At 28.4% G+C, this 17323-nt stretch overlaps 1 protein-coding gene across 2 annotated transcripts in view; it reads left to right on the top strand.

The window, feature by feature from the left end:
- LOC129958862 (homeobox protein OTX2-B-like) overlaps positions 1-17323 on the top strand; it is a 115394-nt gene that overhangs the window by 36242 nt on the left and 61829 nt on the right. Inside the window, exon 2 of one of the 2 annotated variants that reach the window (XM_056071582.1) lies at positions 11679-11810. The exons of the other annotated variant lie outside the window; for it this stretch is intronic. Coding sequence (XP_055927557.1) covers positions 11679-11810 — 132 coding nt within the window. The remainder of the gene's footprint in view (positions 1-11678; positions 11811-17323) is intronic. 2 annotated transcript variants of the gene reach the window in all.

Consider the following 17323-nt stretch of genomic DNA (forward strand, 5'->3'; position numbering starts at 1 on the left):
GTATACTAAAAAAATTAGATTTCGCATGCTTTAAATAATTCCATCTATTTTTAAAAACTTTACAAAATTTTCCTGATTTTCGTGCAGTTTCTTACCAAAGATGGTAAAATAATAGTTTTAGTTACACAATTAATTTTTGTTAAATATTTTCTATTTGCTTTTTAACAACCGAAAATGGCATATTTAAATGCCTTAATACTACAAGAAAAAATGTAGATTTGATTAAAATTTGCAATGATTATTTATGATTTTATCATATTAAATTTTAAATTATTTAGTCTAAATACCCAAAACTATATTCAGTTTAGTTTTTCTTATCAATTTCAAGAATAACGAATTTTTTGACTTCGAACTTGTCTGAAGGAAGGGGAAAAAAATCTGCTTTCTATATAATATTTTGTTATCGATAATCCACAGACAATTCTTCCAAACTTTTTTTTTTTCCTTCTTTTTAAAAATTCTGCTTGTAAATCTTTAGCTTTTCTAATTTGAATTAGACACGAAAATTCACATTTAGAGAATATACTAACAAACATTTAAATATTTTATTAAAAATTTGACATGGGGGTGTTACTTTATAAAAAGTTTCCTTTTTTCCAATCTCATTATTTTAGCCAGTTTCGAGTTTTGTATAACATTTCAAAAAATTTTATTTCTTCTTTTGAGGCAAAATGTTTAATTTAAGAAAAGTATTTATGATATTTTGCTTTTTATTTTGAGCACAACGCACAATAAACTAAGGTATTGTATTTTTTCCATGTAAATTGTTGAGAATGTGTTTGTTATAACTTTTCTTAAATTCTGGTTTATGCAGCAGTTTGGAGGAGTTTGTTAGATGTCCAAATAAACCAATTTATCATTTTCTATTTTTGTAGTACGAACATTATCTTAAATAGTAATATTAAAAAAAAACTATAAAAAACCTGAATTTTGTAAACTATAATACATTTATCCGTTTTACAGTATAAAATTTATTTCAAATAAATTCTTATACCCTACTTGTAAAATGCGATTCGTAATTTTCGTTTGTAAACTCTGGTTCTTTCGTATAAATTTTTTTCCAAAATCCTTTGCCAATATTTAATCACACGTTTAAGCCTTTTTTCATTGAGATAATCAACCGTTAATATGATGTTTAACTTGTAAATGTCACTCAGTCAATTTTTACGACACTTTTATTATAATCACTGTGTAGTTACATAATTATGGTATTTTTAAGATATACAAACAATGCACTTTAATATTCACAGGTGTGTTCACATTTATTTCGTTAAGCTTATCTCTAATCTTAGAGCTTTACATAATTTTACGAGATGATTTGATATAGTCGTAAAGATCAAACAGTGAATGCGTGTTATGATTATTAATGTACAAGTGGAAATACTTTCGTTTAGAGCTATAAACTTCTTTTCGTGTAAGAATTTGAATAGTTTGTTTACATTATTACAACTCATTTGAACAAATATTTAATTTATTTTCACTTATCTAAACATTTTAAGATTGTTATGCTCTCTCTGCTATAATTGTTAAGTAGTAAATTACTTAAAAGAGCATTTTTTCTTGAATGGAATTCTCTTAGGTTTTATTTATTTATTTATTATTGGATTTTTTTCTTCCTTGCTGATTGTGATTTCAATATTTTTCTTTCGGTACGAAAATTTTCAAAATTTTCTCATTTTTTAAAAAGAATTAAAAAGACAATAATTAACATTTTTTCTCCCTTGAATATGTTTTTCATTATTAATTCATATTTATGAAATTATTTTGATTTAATATTCACTATATTTTTTTCATATTTCCCTAAGAGAATTTTACTTAGAGAAATTCTTTCCCTTTCTTAAAAAAAAACACAGAAGTTTTCAATTGTGTTTTTTTTTGTTTTTTTTTTTTTGTTATCAGGAGGTGAAATTTAAATTTTTTCACTATAAGAGCTATTTTCACTATTTATAATTTCTTCACTATAAGAGCAATTTCTTTCAATTAAATGGTAACTATATTGTTAATTAATTGTTTTAGTGGATATTAAGTATAGGATTTAATTTGTTATAAATCTTTGGAACTGCTGAAAGACGTAAAAGATGCATACAGTATGTAACAATTAGTGTCAAAATTCCCTGAAAGCCCAATAAATTAGAATTTGTCTTAATGGTTCCTTTTTTTTTTTTTTTTGCTTGGCAAGAAGAAAGATTTCCTTTTAAGTATTTAACTTATCTTTTCGTGCTTTGGACGTGCTTCGAATTAACCTTTTTCGAAACTAAAAAATTAAAATAAACTATTTATGAATATTATAATTCAATGTAAAAATTGCATGTTATTCTCAAACATCTGGAATATTATAAATAAAAGGAAAGGGTAAGGCTTTAACTAAACAGAAGATGCCATTTAATTAGGTTTTATCAGGGTAACTCTTATCACTGTCATTAGGGTAACATTAAATTACAGTTGTATGAAATTGCAATTTTATTTCGCAATAGTACAGTTTCCAAGCGATGATTCAATAGTGATGGTACAAATTTCTTATCAGCTGTACAGAAATCAAAGTATTGTGCGAAAAGTTTCAACTTACAAATTATAAGGTTATTTTCAAAAGATATGATAACAACAAGTAACTATTAAATCATATATATCCTTACCCAATTATTAGGATATAAATTTTTTACTATTACAAGGACATAAGCTAATTATTGAATCGCAAAGATATAACAAGCTGAGCAGCATCATATGAATGAAATTGTCACTGAACCGTATTTACAGCCCCTATTTCCAATTTTAAGAGTTTTGCCAATTAGTATACTACGATGCTAATTTTGTAGGTTGGTCGTACAATCTGCCTTTCAGTTTTATTAGTACTGTGACTGCGAATGAATACCGTTGAGCATACTATTCCTGCCTGACGTCTATTTTCGTTTTTAGTAGTTAATATACGAAATGAGAGGGAGGAGAAAAAAAGGAATGCTTCGCATGTATATAGTTACTATATCTAGATATAAGGATACCAACTTTAATAGTTTGTGATGCAATCTGCCATTCAGCTTTATTAGTACTGTGGCTACGAAGGAAATCCACTGGGTGAATCTGTCAAGATTAATCCGTACCATTCTTACCTGACGTCTATTTTCATTTTTGATAGAATATATATCGAGGGAAAAGGTAAAAAAATTAATGCTTCGCATGTATACAATTTCTATATGTGGGTACAACGATACCAACTTTACTAATTTGTAATGCAATCTGCCTTTCAGTTTTATTGGTACTGTGACTGCGAAGGAAATCCGTTGGGCGAATCTGTAAAGATTAATCCGTACCATTCCTACCTGACGTCTATTTTCCTTTTTGGAAGTTAATATACCAAATGAGAGGGAGGGTAAAAAAAGGAATGCTTCGCGTGCGTGTCTGTACTAGATTGGTGAGAGGAAGAAAAGTTGGCAGCGGTGGGTGAGAGGAACTGTGGTAATTCCGTCAGTTATCTCGACCGGGCCATCTTCTAATGAAAACAGTTTCCCTCGCTTTCTGAGCGTGGCTGTTGACTCCGAGTACATTTGGGTTGGAAACAGGGGTCCCAGACACTTACGGCTAAATCTGGACCCCGTGTTTGCCGAAAGGATATTCGCACTCTGGAGCTGTCATTAAAAATTCCTGCGCCCGTTTTTCTGACTCAAACGGTGCGTGGCCGCCTGATAGATATTTATTGATTCAACGAACACTGGGAGGCTCCACATCTCTAAACATAGTAACGTAATAGATAGATGATTATATATTTTATGAGTAAAAAAGAAAAGGAGAAATGCGCTGAGCTGATGTTGCTGGGGCCACGCAGTTACACGCTTCGCAAGATTCTGAAGAAGCTTAGGCACAAGTTCTCATTTTTATTTGTGTGTTTTGGTCTAAGTTGCTTTTCCACAAATTACTGAAATTTTTGTTCTTTTTTTCATTGATGCTTTACTGAATTGGAAAAATTTGCAACTCCTGCGCTACCTTGTAACCTTCTCGTACATTCCTATTTCTTTCATTAACGATGAAATAATTTGAATAGAATTTTTATCATTCTAAAACATTCTGAATAGAGTCTACTGTTATTTTGGTACTTGGAATATGTTTTTGTTTAGACGTGACCAAATGAGTAAACCTCCGGAGTTTGTACTTTATCATTTTTTTTTTTTTTTTACCTTCGAGGCGGACGTAAAAGATCTCATGCTTTAGAAATTTGATTCTAAGGATATCGACTAAATACAGCCGTTACAAGCCTCCTACTTTATCCACTTTATGAGAGCATCTAAAATACATGCTTCATCACAGCATCCTTTCATATATAGGGAATTACTGTGAAGAACAGATTCGAACGCATGATTTTTTGCTCACAAATCCGAAACATAATTAGATTACATTAGTTTGAAGGTAGCGTCTTCTTTACTTCTAAAAATGAGTGTGGGAATATTTTCCAAATTTTACAGCTTGATAAGGTTAAAAAAAATCAGCATCTTTTAAGGATAATAAAAAAGATTCATCTTCTTTACATATCAACCAAAATGAAAATTATCTAATTGATAAATTATAGATATTGTAAAAGTTTTATTCCTTATTCTGCAATATATTTTTTCCTTTGTAATTTCGCTTATATAAATTCCATTTTGTTGTTTCATTATATTTTTATTCTATAAATAATTAATAAGGAATAGCACCATTTTTTTTCAAAGCTTCTTCAGTGTTTATTAATAGATTAAAATATTTTTAGTAAATAAAACTGGGAAAAATCCATGGCTTCATGATTATCAATCAGTCTTTGACAGCAGTAAGATTCTTCATTATAAAGCTTCGACTATTTTTAGAGTTGCTATAAGAATTCACTTTAGGAAAAAAGTTCAGAGCTAGTTTCTATATTGATTCACATACTTTCTCTTGCGAGGTTTTGCTCTCCCTTGTAACTGAAACCGTTAGTATATGGCTTCTTTCTGAATTCTAATGACATACGTTTGACATCTACTTGCATTGCACATGCATGGCTTTTCAGCAGACTGTATTGATCACTGTTACCGAAGACTGTAAAGAATCATGTGTAATCACTGACAGTAGCAGGGGACTTAAACTATTAAATACCAATCGCAATTGTGATCTTAAAGAACTCCGTTAGTCAATAAATGAGCTATGAAAAAGCTATTTATAAATTTCATAGAGTTGATAGAAACGAATTCATTACTAATATTGTTTCATTTCAACTATTGAATATTTGACTTGATGGTCATCATTTGCTGTAACTCCACTATTATTTATAAATGCACGTAAAACTTTTTCTATTTTGAACTACGCAACGAATGCCACAAATAGTACATTTTTTGGAAGAAAAAAATATGCTAATACTTATACTATATACAGGGTGTTCATTAATTATTGTCGGGGTTTCCGTACCTCATAACTTTCGAATAAAAAATATTACGCAAAAACCGATTACGTATTCGTAAATTACAACTCAAAGAATTTTATTAATGATATTAAAGTGTAAAGCTTGCACAGTTTGCACTTTGTAGCCATTCAGCTGAAGGCGATTATGTATTCGTAAATTACAACTCAAAGAATTTTACTTGGCAACAATGCGATCTTAGCGCATGATATTAAAGTGTAAAACAAATGCACTAAGATCGCATTGTTGCCAAGTAAAATTCTTTGAGTTATAATTTACGAATACATAATCGCCTTCAGCTGAATGGCTACAAAGTGCAAACTGTGCAAGCTTTACACTTTAATATCATTAATAAAATTCTTTGAGTTGTAATTTACGAATACGTAATCGGTTTTTGCGTAATATTTTTTATTCGAAAGTTATAAGGTACGGAAACCCCGACAATAATTAATGAACCCCCTGTGTGTGTGTGTATATATATATATATATATATATATATATATATATATATATATATATATATATATATATATATATATATATATACTGCAGGTTCACCTAACCGAAATAAAAGGTTTTGTTTTTTCCTTTGTATTCATTGACTTAAGTATGGAACTTATACTATTACGAATCAATAGTAGTTTTGACTTTTAAATTTTTCGTTCGTCAATAAATTAGATGTGATGAAACTATTCATTTCATGTAAAGATAATATTGACAGAAATTAATTTATTTCTAATATTGTTTCGTTTCAATAATTGAATGTCTGCCTTAATTGTGTGTGTCGGTTTCACTATTACTCATAAATGCATACAAAAGTGTTTTATCTACTTACAAGATTTTGCAATTCATTGCTAAAAACAGTATTTTTTTTGTTAATTTTTTTCTCCCTGGAGCTGTTTCTTTCTTTCTTTTTTTCTTTTTCTTTTTTAATTTTTTTTTCTACTTACAAATGCAACTAATAGAAATATTTCGGCACGCGAAGAATTTCTTTGAATAGTACTTTACTAATAATCCATTTCAATTTTCAATTTCTTGAACTTTTTAGCGGAACGACGGAGTGGGTTTTAGAGTTTTATGGAGCAAGGACACAGACAATGGCTGTGCTTCGCTAATTTTGAGCCAATAAGTGGATCTATAATTTCCCCACTTAAATACACTCCCATTTACTGCGTTGCGGGCATGTATTCCTTTGGTATTTATTTAAATGAACATCTTTCAAAATTATTGCGGCTCTGACAATGAAAATATAGTATGAATAAAAGAAAGACAGCCTGCAGAATTTTTTGTTACTTTTTAAAATTATTATTTTACTTCAAATCCGGATACTGCACAGTTTTTCTTCGTTTATTATTATTATCAAGGTAATTTAAGTAAAATGTATTTAAATTCTTTCATATTACCTCCGATAATTTAAATGTTTTATTAAAAGTGAAAGCATAATTCAATTCCCGAATTTCGATGCTATTTTGTCTACATCAAGTCAAATTTATCAGTACTACGTCAAAAGAAGTTTTACTTGCGTGAAAGTAAAATCTGTTTCTGTACTTAGCAAAATGGTCTATGCTCCCCTAAAAACTGCTTGATTAAGAATTTAAATAAAGAGAGACGAAGAAAATAGTTGGTTTTTTTTAACAATTATTTTAAGTTAATTACAATTATTTTAAGTTAATTGCATTTAGTTGTACATTAATATTGCTCCAAACATATTACAATTTTGAAATTTCAACAGTTTTGCAATAAAGATGAATAAATTCTTTTTAAAAAATGATGTCAAATACGCATAGGTAGAATTTATTTAAAATATTTATATATTGCATTTCACGAAAACGTGAACTCTTAAAATGAAATTGATTTAAGACAATAAAATAAACTCACATTTCATGCTTCGAATTTTAGATTTTACGATTCTTAGTCTTTCCTGTTTTTTTATAGCATTCTTAAAAGAAGACCCATGATTCGACAGCTTTTTTAAAAAATATTCTAATGTTTTTTCCTGTTTTCTAAATAAACGAAATCTCTTGCGTTATACAAGCTTTTATGTTATTTTTAATAAATAAATATCTGGTAACTAAATATAAATATATAAATAATATTTTTAATAATTAAATATCTGGAGGAGTTCAAGTATTCCATAAATTAAAAAAAAATTGATTGAGTAAGTATTCAATAAATAAATAAAAAAAAAAAAATTATGAAAATATTTTCCCGTTTATAAGAAGAAATTGATAATATTTATAATACTTTGGGTAAATTTTTTTATAAAATATTCTTTTTCTTTAAAATATTTATTTAATTTTTTCAATATTTTTACATATTAAATTAAAAAACTAAGCGTGTTGACTCTGATAATTCCCTGCATAATAGTTAATAAAAATCTTTAGTAATAGCCGGTATTAAAAATATCATAACTGGTTTATTTCTTCATTCCATCTTTAGTACAGGAAATTATCATAGCTGCGCTTTATTAAAAAAATTTCGGATTTACTTGAACTTCATTTAGATGAATAATTTAATCCTACAAGCATTTCAGACAATTAAAAAATATATATTCTAAGCTTCGTGCAAAAGTTTGATGTCATGTCAGATCTTATCTATCATTACAGTAACAGACAGCTCAAGTTAACAGTATGTAATAAACTTCAAGTGACCGCATCACCTGCTAATGACGTCATGTATATCACTACGCGCCTTAGCTTTCTTTTCTGTTAATCTCTACCAAATACTAGAAACAGATCAATATAAAATTTTATTATATAAAATTTCGAACACAAATTTTTAAAATTAAATTCTAATTAGATATACCAGGCTTTTTATATACATTAGCATTAAGTTTAGGATTATTTTTTAAACATAATGACACACCTATTAACTTTATAGTAAAAGGCTGATCATTCTGATAAATGGGATCTAGATTTGATCCAAATAATCTAATATCCAGAAAATTGGATAATTAAGGAATAAAAAGTTTATTTCTGAAAGGAAAAATACAAAAATACTTATAAGTTATTGATTTAATGTATATAAACACACATTGGGGGGGTTACATTATCGATTTTTAACGGATTTTATTAAAATATTACTTCTTGAACAGATCAGTCATAGTCAATTGTTTCATTTTCTTCACTCGTTTGTACGCGGTAAGATTTTGTCTGCGGATTCTCTCTTCCTCCCGTCCCTGAAAACTGAGGAGGATAATTCATCGTACTATCAATATGAAGATGATGATATTCATTTATCTTTGAACATAATGATATTCATTTTATTGCCGTAAGTGCAATGTATTATGCTAAATTAATGATGCATTCTATAAAAAAATGCTTTAAAAATGTTTGCATTTAGCCGTTGTTTTAAATAACTAGTTCAAAGAGAAATTTCATGCATGCTTTTTTTTTTTTTTGGTTCATGCATTGTTATAGGCTTAAACAATTTTGATATAAATAATATAAACTAATAACAGTTCTTTGCAAAACACGATTTGGAACGATATAAAATTACTCAAACCAATTTCTTTTCTCCTCTCAAAGTGAAAATATTATATTAAATTAATGATGCGTTATTAAGGTTGCTTTAAAAATATTTGCATACTGTTGTTGCTAAAATTTGTTTTTACGCAAGTACAATTCGAACTATAATAATTTGTGGCAATTCTTTGTACAACGCGATTTGAAAGGGCATAGAACTACTCAACAACAATGTGATTATGCAAATTAGGTGTCGAGTAATGAATACGAGGAGTTTTCAATTTGCGGAGGGGGTAGGATGGTTTCGTAATGGACAATAAACCGTGAAATCGAGGGTGTAGGGGTTGTATTAGGAGTGTTCTTTGAAGCGGAGAGGGGGAAGTGCGGGATATTAAATCAATCAGAAGGATACTTTGGGTTTTGCAACCAGGGATTACCATATATTGTAACTGATGCTAAAACACCTTCGAATTAAGGCAATGTAAAGTAGATATTGGAAATGCTGATGGATTTTAAAACATAAAATAAACTATTTTATTTGTATTAAAAAATTTCGTAATCGAACTTTTTTGATACAAATAAAAAATTTTTCTTTTATTTAAATATAATTTTTTAATCGTAAATTTGTATTAAAAATTATATTTAAATTTAATGTTTTAATACAAAATTACGCAAAGATCAAAAGTATTATATTGTTCACGTGGCTGATTTAATTCATAAATGTACCAATAAGCTAGACTCAGTATGAAATGCATTATGGGACTCAATTATTCAATAATTCATTAATTTAAGAGATATTTAATCCTTTATTCAGAAAAATTTCCTTCGAAGTTCTTCGGCAAAAGGAAATTAATGCCGAATCTAGGAAAATTAGATATCGCAGAAGTGGAGCATTTGTAGAAAAATTCTGAAATAGTTTTGTTAATTTCAAAGTTAAAAAAAAATTTTACTATAATTTTTCATCAAAAGAATGTTGTATAATTAAGATAATGCGTCACATGCATGGACATAAACATCGAATTTATTTCCTAAATTGTTGTTTGTCTACATTTTTAGAAGTGCTCAAAGTTATTCATAATAAAATAATAAATTTAGAGCAGTTGATTCTGCTCAAAATTGTTGAAAATCAATATTAATCATTGTTTTCATGGAAGATCACATAATCTTACAGATATGATTTTGTACATCAGTAATAAAATGTTTTATATAATTGGAAACAATTATTTTTAATATAGGACAAAAGACTATAAATTTAATATAGGGCAAGTATTAATGTTCTTATGTTACCCCCCCCCAAATTTAATGACTAAAAATTTATATGTTAATGCTTTAGGTTATCATAATGCTAAGAACAGTTTTGCTCAAAAAGTAAATTATTATACGCCATCGACAAAAAAATATTTTTAACACGGTGGAAGAATAGGCATAACACAGGGCAATTATTGACTTTTGCATTTTTCTTCAAAAATTGAAAAGTAAAAATCAATATGCTACTATTTTCAAAGAAGTTTACAAAATTCTACGCCCAATTTTGCCAAAAAAAGTATACTTACATATGTCATTGACAATTTTTTTAACAATGGAAAATCATAAATTTAATATAGGATCACTATTCATATTTAAACATTTTTTTCTAAAAATTTAGAAGTGAAAATCAATAAGTTGAGATTTCTGGTTGGTTCGCATAACATCCGCATAATTTTTTTCCATTAATGATTCTCTAATTTAGTGTATTGAAATGATTGATTTTAAATGTATAATAATAGATGATCAGAAACGGAATGTTAATGTTTTCAATAAGGATTCTATAATCTTAATTCAACTTTGTTTACAGGCTGATACAATGCATTGATGTCACTGAGAGTGGTATCAGCTAACTAATTAAAAAAGTTGATGCAATGATAACAAGGAGAAATAATTAGAAATTGTTTTTCCTTTCTTTCCTGTGGCTATAACAAAAATATAAGAATCTTAATTTCTCCTTATGTTACCTGTTTACTTACTAAAATAAATGACATTTTTAATCTGGTTAATTTACTTGTGTAAGTGATTATTTTTTACAACGGAGATAAAAATTTCATTTAGGGATTTTTCGTAATAAAGATTTCATTTCACTTTCTGAGGTGAGAAAATTTGAAGAGGACAAAAGAGAAAAGGGTTCGATACTATCTAACAATTTATTTTTGTACTAAAATGGAGTTAAAAATATTCAACCATTCAATGTGAAAAATTATACTTGCAATTCGTATGAACTATTTTGAAAATGATTAAAAATGATCATATGCTTTTGGAACTTTTACATGAAACGAGCTATTTCTTAAATAAATAATAATTCATCAAATAAATGGTCGTTGATAAAATTTAATACTGATGATGAAACATAAAAACAGAGCTTATATTTCATTGAAGAACTTAAAAAATACACAAGACTAGTCTTTTCATCGCCTTTGATAAAATGATTTCTTTTTTATGCTTTAATTTTGTTGTAATGCATAATGATACATATTCTTTAAGCCTCTGTTTGGTAAATTTTAATTGTAAATCTTGGATTTACAATTAAATCCATTATAGTTGATATTGTTACTTAAAAATCGATAGATGTCAGAAAATTATTGCATGTCTATTAGTTTATAGTATTTGTTACAATGAAGATAATTTAATTAAAGCAAATGAGTAAATAAGAACCCCACTGCAATAGTTGAAGCCCCGTTGTTATGCATGCATCCCATATGAGTTAGAGGAAAACCAATTTGTACTCTTGATTTTATAAGATGTTAAGAGAGACTGGATTCCAAACAAAGCCTTTATCCTTATTTTAGGGCAATTGTGTAGGGAGCTGAGTGACAAAAATATCGTTCGCGATAGTGTTTGGCCGAAAAGTTGTAAATACTTCATGTGGACGAAAGATCAGGCGCCCTGTTCGGTCAACTATGGAGGACAGTTTCATTCAGGTCAGTGGCCTTTCCCACATTTCTCCTGCGACTGACACTAATCCTTTATTACATTTGCCTATTCTAATCAACACGAACGGCCACTGCCGTTTGTTATCTTTTATGTTGCATGCAACTACAATTCTTTAACTTCTAACTATTTTTCCTTGTTCAGTTTATTATTAATAATAATAATTAAAATATGCATTTTCATTTGTACAATTAGGCATGTATATCTGTTCTAGTTTACGGGGCGATATAAAATAACTGCTCATTAATTTGAAGGACAGTCAGGAACACAACACCAATCTTTAATGACATGGGAACTTAGGGTCTCAAATCCAACGTTTGAATATTAAACGTATCCTTATGACAGCGAAGTAGCAGCTGTCACAAGAAGCATGATACCATATGCTTCATGATACCATGCTATTGCGAATACCTGCCGGAACGTAATTTTGACAGCATTTCCTTCAAGATATCCGATATGTTCTCCAGTCAAGACGTTTTGGTAATAGATACAGCTCGAACAAACAATTTCCAACAATACCAGATTAAACGTTGAGGAACAAGTTTTGTTGTACAACATGTTCCTTGTTTAGGAATTTTTGGACATCAAAAGGCGCCAGCTGTGCACAAAAACCATATCAATTCTTAAAAATGTAGTCCCGTTCGAGGAAAATAAAATATCCAGGTTGCAAAATTCGGTTTCGCTACAAGCAATAGTTTACTTTTTGTTTCATTGTCATAGCGAATCGAGAAGACACATGTCATTTTATGACAGCCATTCCTAGAGTCTGGTGTTGATTTCTGATCTCCCGGTATATTATTTAATATATGTTCTAAAATCGGCTTGCATTTGGGAAATCAGCAGTGTTTCTCCACTTTTTTGCTTTAAGCATACAGCATCCTCAGCGTCGTAACTTTAGGAGTGATTAAACCCACAGTCTCTTATCAAATACCATCTCATAGTTCACGTGACCAATTACATTTCAGTAAATTCAAGAATAGTAATTTGATGTATAGAAGCCAGCGCAAATAATTTCAAACCTAATTTCATTTCTTCAAGAAAAAAAAATTAATTAAAAATAAATTTTATTTCTATTTCAAAATTTCGAATCCTTTTGTTTCTCAATTCCTTCAAAAATAAAATGTTAGATGTTAGGTTACAGGAGCCAATGTATTTATACATTTAATTTCTAACTAGTGATATCAGAACCAGATTTTAAAAAAAATATTAAAAAAATCCAGAATTCCGACGACACCACACCATGCTTTATGCACCAGTAATTATATTTTTAAATTTGCAAATTAATCATGTTTATTTTATTTACAAACGTAATTCTCGAGGGAAAATCCCTAGACCCCCCCCCATCCGAAAAATCCTCTTTTTTTTTTTTCATGGTTTGCGATTCTTATTGGATCTTGACATAAATTGAAAGCACGTTTTTATTCCCTTATAGTATAAAAATAAAAAAAAAAAAAATCACCCAACGTCTACATTTTAAGATAATAAAATATAATTATAAGAATCCGGACACAAACATTATTTGACTAAAGAAATTTTTTCATAAATAAAATGTTTCATTTTTTTAAATCAATTATTGTGTGAAATTGTAGTATCAGTGTTTTTTTATTTTTTAAAAAAAATCAAAAAATAATTATTTATTTTTTATTGAAGAAGTCTATTATATTTTTCGCTTCAAAAGTTTTCGTCTTAGTGGCATCTGTTTACGTGATGGAGAATTTAATAGCTGTTGTTTAAATCTAAATTAAGGGTTAAGAAAATATGAAAGACAATTTTCATTATCGTGTTGATGGGGAGATACTATAAGAGCGACACATCTTTTTTCTGAATCTGAAATTTGTTTTTACAAATTTCATGGAAAATATATAAAAAAGATAGATACAAAATATTCAGATCAAATACACAACAACGAATAAAAAATAATTTTTTTTTTATAATTCCCAATGTTTTCTTATTTTCAGTAATGCAAACACAAAAACGGAACTGCTTTCAGTATTGTTTCAATTCTCTTGACATTAAAAAAATCGTTTTTTTGTATAGATTTAGATATAAGTGCTCAAGATGTCAACACAAGAAGAAAACTGGATAAAACATGTGAACACAAAAATATCACTATATGTTTATATGCATTTCACAGAATTATTTGTTGCTTTCCATTATAAAATAAATGTAAAGAAGTACTTAATAGAAATATTTAGAAGATAGGGATAAATTTACAACTAGAAAAACCAATCCTAATAGAAGAGTTCCGAGATATATTAAATTATCAATAACTTATATATTGAATTAAGGTTTAAATCCTTCTTTTTAATGATATTTCGAAAGCAGAGCTTGGCAACATTCATATAATTGCCTGATTTTTATGAAACGATGTCACTTTGTTTCGCAAAAACTTTAGGAGATTTAAGGTATCAGTCACTATCAATATCATTCAAGCTGAAAATTTTGTCTTACTAAAAATGATATTCCTTGAAAAATCTTAAGCTGATTGTTTTTCCTTGTTTATATTTTATTTTTCAAGATTACTTTGTCTGAAACTTTAAGTAGAAAGAAAATAATTGTTGATGAATGTTTACTAAAATTACTGAAATAAAATCCATTAATAAAACGCTTACATTTACTCCTTTTATTTTTTTTCGGGCGAAATATAACACAGAGAAAGTATCGTAGCTGTCGAAAAATTCAAATCATGATTTTGTCAAAATTCCATGTTTCAGATACCCTGAATCTGAAAAACACATTTTCGGAATTATGCCTATTTCTCGCTCCGTCTATAAACATGATAATTCAAAAGCGCTTTGAAATAGATGGATCAAATTTGATACATGGACTTAATACTAAATTTGTAGATTTCTATCTAATTTTGAATGAGATTTTTAATGAAGGAGTCTGTCTATCCAAGTGAACACATTAACTACAAAATGCAAAAGCCAGCTGGATAAAATTTGGCACACAGGTTTATCAAGTCTAACGTAAATTCATTACAAATTTGGAATAAATCTATCAAGAAGGTGACCATCTGCCGGGCTGTAATTTTACATGAATGCAAACTCTTTAATTCAGAAACAAACATTATAGGCTAATGAAATTTGATTCACGATTTCAGTATCTAAAATGTAGATTTCATCTAATTTTGAACTAAATCTGTCAAAAGACTCACAAGATTAAATTATCACAAGATGCATTTAAACGCAAATACATGAAATGTGGTATGTGATCTTCTGATTAGAATTGTGGTTCTATATCGAGAAATTACTGAAATAAATCTCAAAATATTTATTAATAATGCAGCTTTGACATTATGCGATGTATAAAATTTGATCAATATTTTATCTTTAACGTCCTTGTAAGATGATTAAATTTCAAATAAAAATTGTTGTTCATTCCTTTTTGCATTCAAAATCAAATATTAGGATTGTTATTGTTCACGTTTATTTTATAATGAACTTATTTCAGCAAAAGGAAAATAAATAATTGAATCCTTATGAATCATAAGCAGCCATTATTGGTTTTGAGTTTTGCATCCTCTGCTACTTCGGTTAATGATTTTGTTCTTGAGTCTAGACATTATGTCTAGAATGAAAGTCTATTTAAAGTCAAATCATTCACTGTCCTTCACAATCGCGTGCTCTATTATGATAAACTTGTCTGAATAATTTGAAAACTTTCTCAAGTATAGCTAAGATTTTAAAAATTGAATTGGGAGGGGAGTTCATCTTCTATTTCTTAAACTTTGCTTTCTACTTAGGAACATTTTTATAGCCTTTTCTTTATAGTATTTTGTGGTAAAGCCATGATGTTTAATGATTTGATATTAAGCATGAAATAAGCAGAGGCACAAATAATTTTTCTTACTAATACAAAAAGGTATTAAAATCTATAAAAATGGGTGATCATTGTGAACAATCCTTATGAGGATCTGCCTTATGAGAAAAAAAATCATTCTTTAATTGATCGAATTTATAAATATTATTTCGCAGGTTTTCTTTTTACCAAAAGGCGTATATTCATTTATATTTTCAAGTTAGCATTAAGTTTATTACTACTAAATCCACTTTAATTCAAATGGACTCCTATGCTTTGAAAAAAATACAAGTTCAGATCAAAGACAAGTCAAAGTTTTATTTATAGAGATTTTAGATAAAATTTTGAGTATAATCCGTCTATTATTTTTCAGTTGCTTTATTCTGTGACAAATTTTCCTTCATCGAATTCTTCTTAATATTCTTTTTTTGAATAAACTTTATGAAAATACTTTATATTCAATTTTTCTGGATCATCATTTATTCTAAAAACAATTCTTTGTATTCTTTGTATGACAGCTAAACCAAATATTATATTTTTTCCCTTTCTACTTGATGAAATAACACTCTAACAATATAGATATAAATATGACTTTATATATATCATATTGCTTTTATTCTTGTTTCTGAACTTTTCTTTCTTATTGTTTTAAGATATTACTACATTTATAATAATGTAAACATAAACTTTGAATTGAACATTAAATTATACTGTCTTATAAATACACTTTTGCTTAAACACTGAATTTTATTTAGTATTACCTAGAAGTTTTATTAATATTTTGTTTAGTACTAAGGTTTAAGTGATCCCACATGTCTGAAATTATAGATTCTTGGGTAAAAAAAAAGGGAGAACTATTATTCGATTCTCAGTTCTACCAGAGTTCAAGCTAACTGATGCACATTAAATCAGGCAAAAACAGAAGTTCCTTAGCGTGGCATTTTTGAGATTAGCTTGCCAAATATTTTAGCTCTCTCTGCTGTAAATAATTTCTAAATCCATATTTAATATACTACTATAAAATTTCAAAATAGTACAAAAATTATCATAACTTAAAATTAGGGTGTATTTGTTAAACAATCAGTTAAAGTATTACAAAACATTCAAGCAAAAATTTTCTATTTGAAAATCGTTTAAAAAAGTTATTGGCCTTAATATGACAGTACCGTTGCTCTAGAAAAATATAGAGATCAAAAACATGTTACAGAAGAAGGAAAAGTTTTATAAGATTATAATTACTAATAAAAAAAAATCAGTCCAACCAGTCATTTCAAAGCGTCCTTTAAACTGAGCCATCTTTTCAATATGAAGACACAGCTTTGGGCAAACTATCATTAATGGCGTCCGTCGATTCTCCATCTAGTCCAAGATAACCAACAGAACTTTGGTGCAGAAAAGCAATCTTTTACATGACTTAAACATCCCAGCAAGAAATAAATAAAAATCGAGTTTCCCCATCAGATTAGAGAAATTTTCTATGTGCCACCAGGAATTTGAACAGTCTAATCGACATCCCCCTTTTCCCTTTCATTTATTTGTTCGTCCAGGTAAATAACCGAGGATTGTGTACCATCAACATATGTCTGTGCGCGTGGTGTATTTACAGTCCGAGGATTAAACGCCAAGAAAACCTGGCCTGTTGGGTTTAAATCCTGATAAAGTGTGTTGCACAAAAAGATGCTGGTGGGGAGTATGTGGGGGT

Source organism: Argiope bruennichi, chromosome X1 (assembly GCF_947563725.1).
Source record: "Argiope bruennichi chromosome X1, qqArgBrue1.1, whole genome shotgun sequence".
Taxonomy (NCBI): domain Eukaryota; kingdom Metazoa; phylum Arthropoda; class Arachnida; order Araneae; family Araneidae; genus Argiope; species Argiope bruennichi.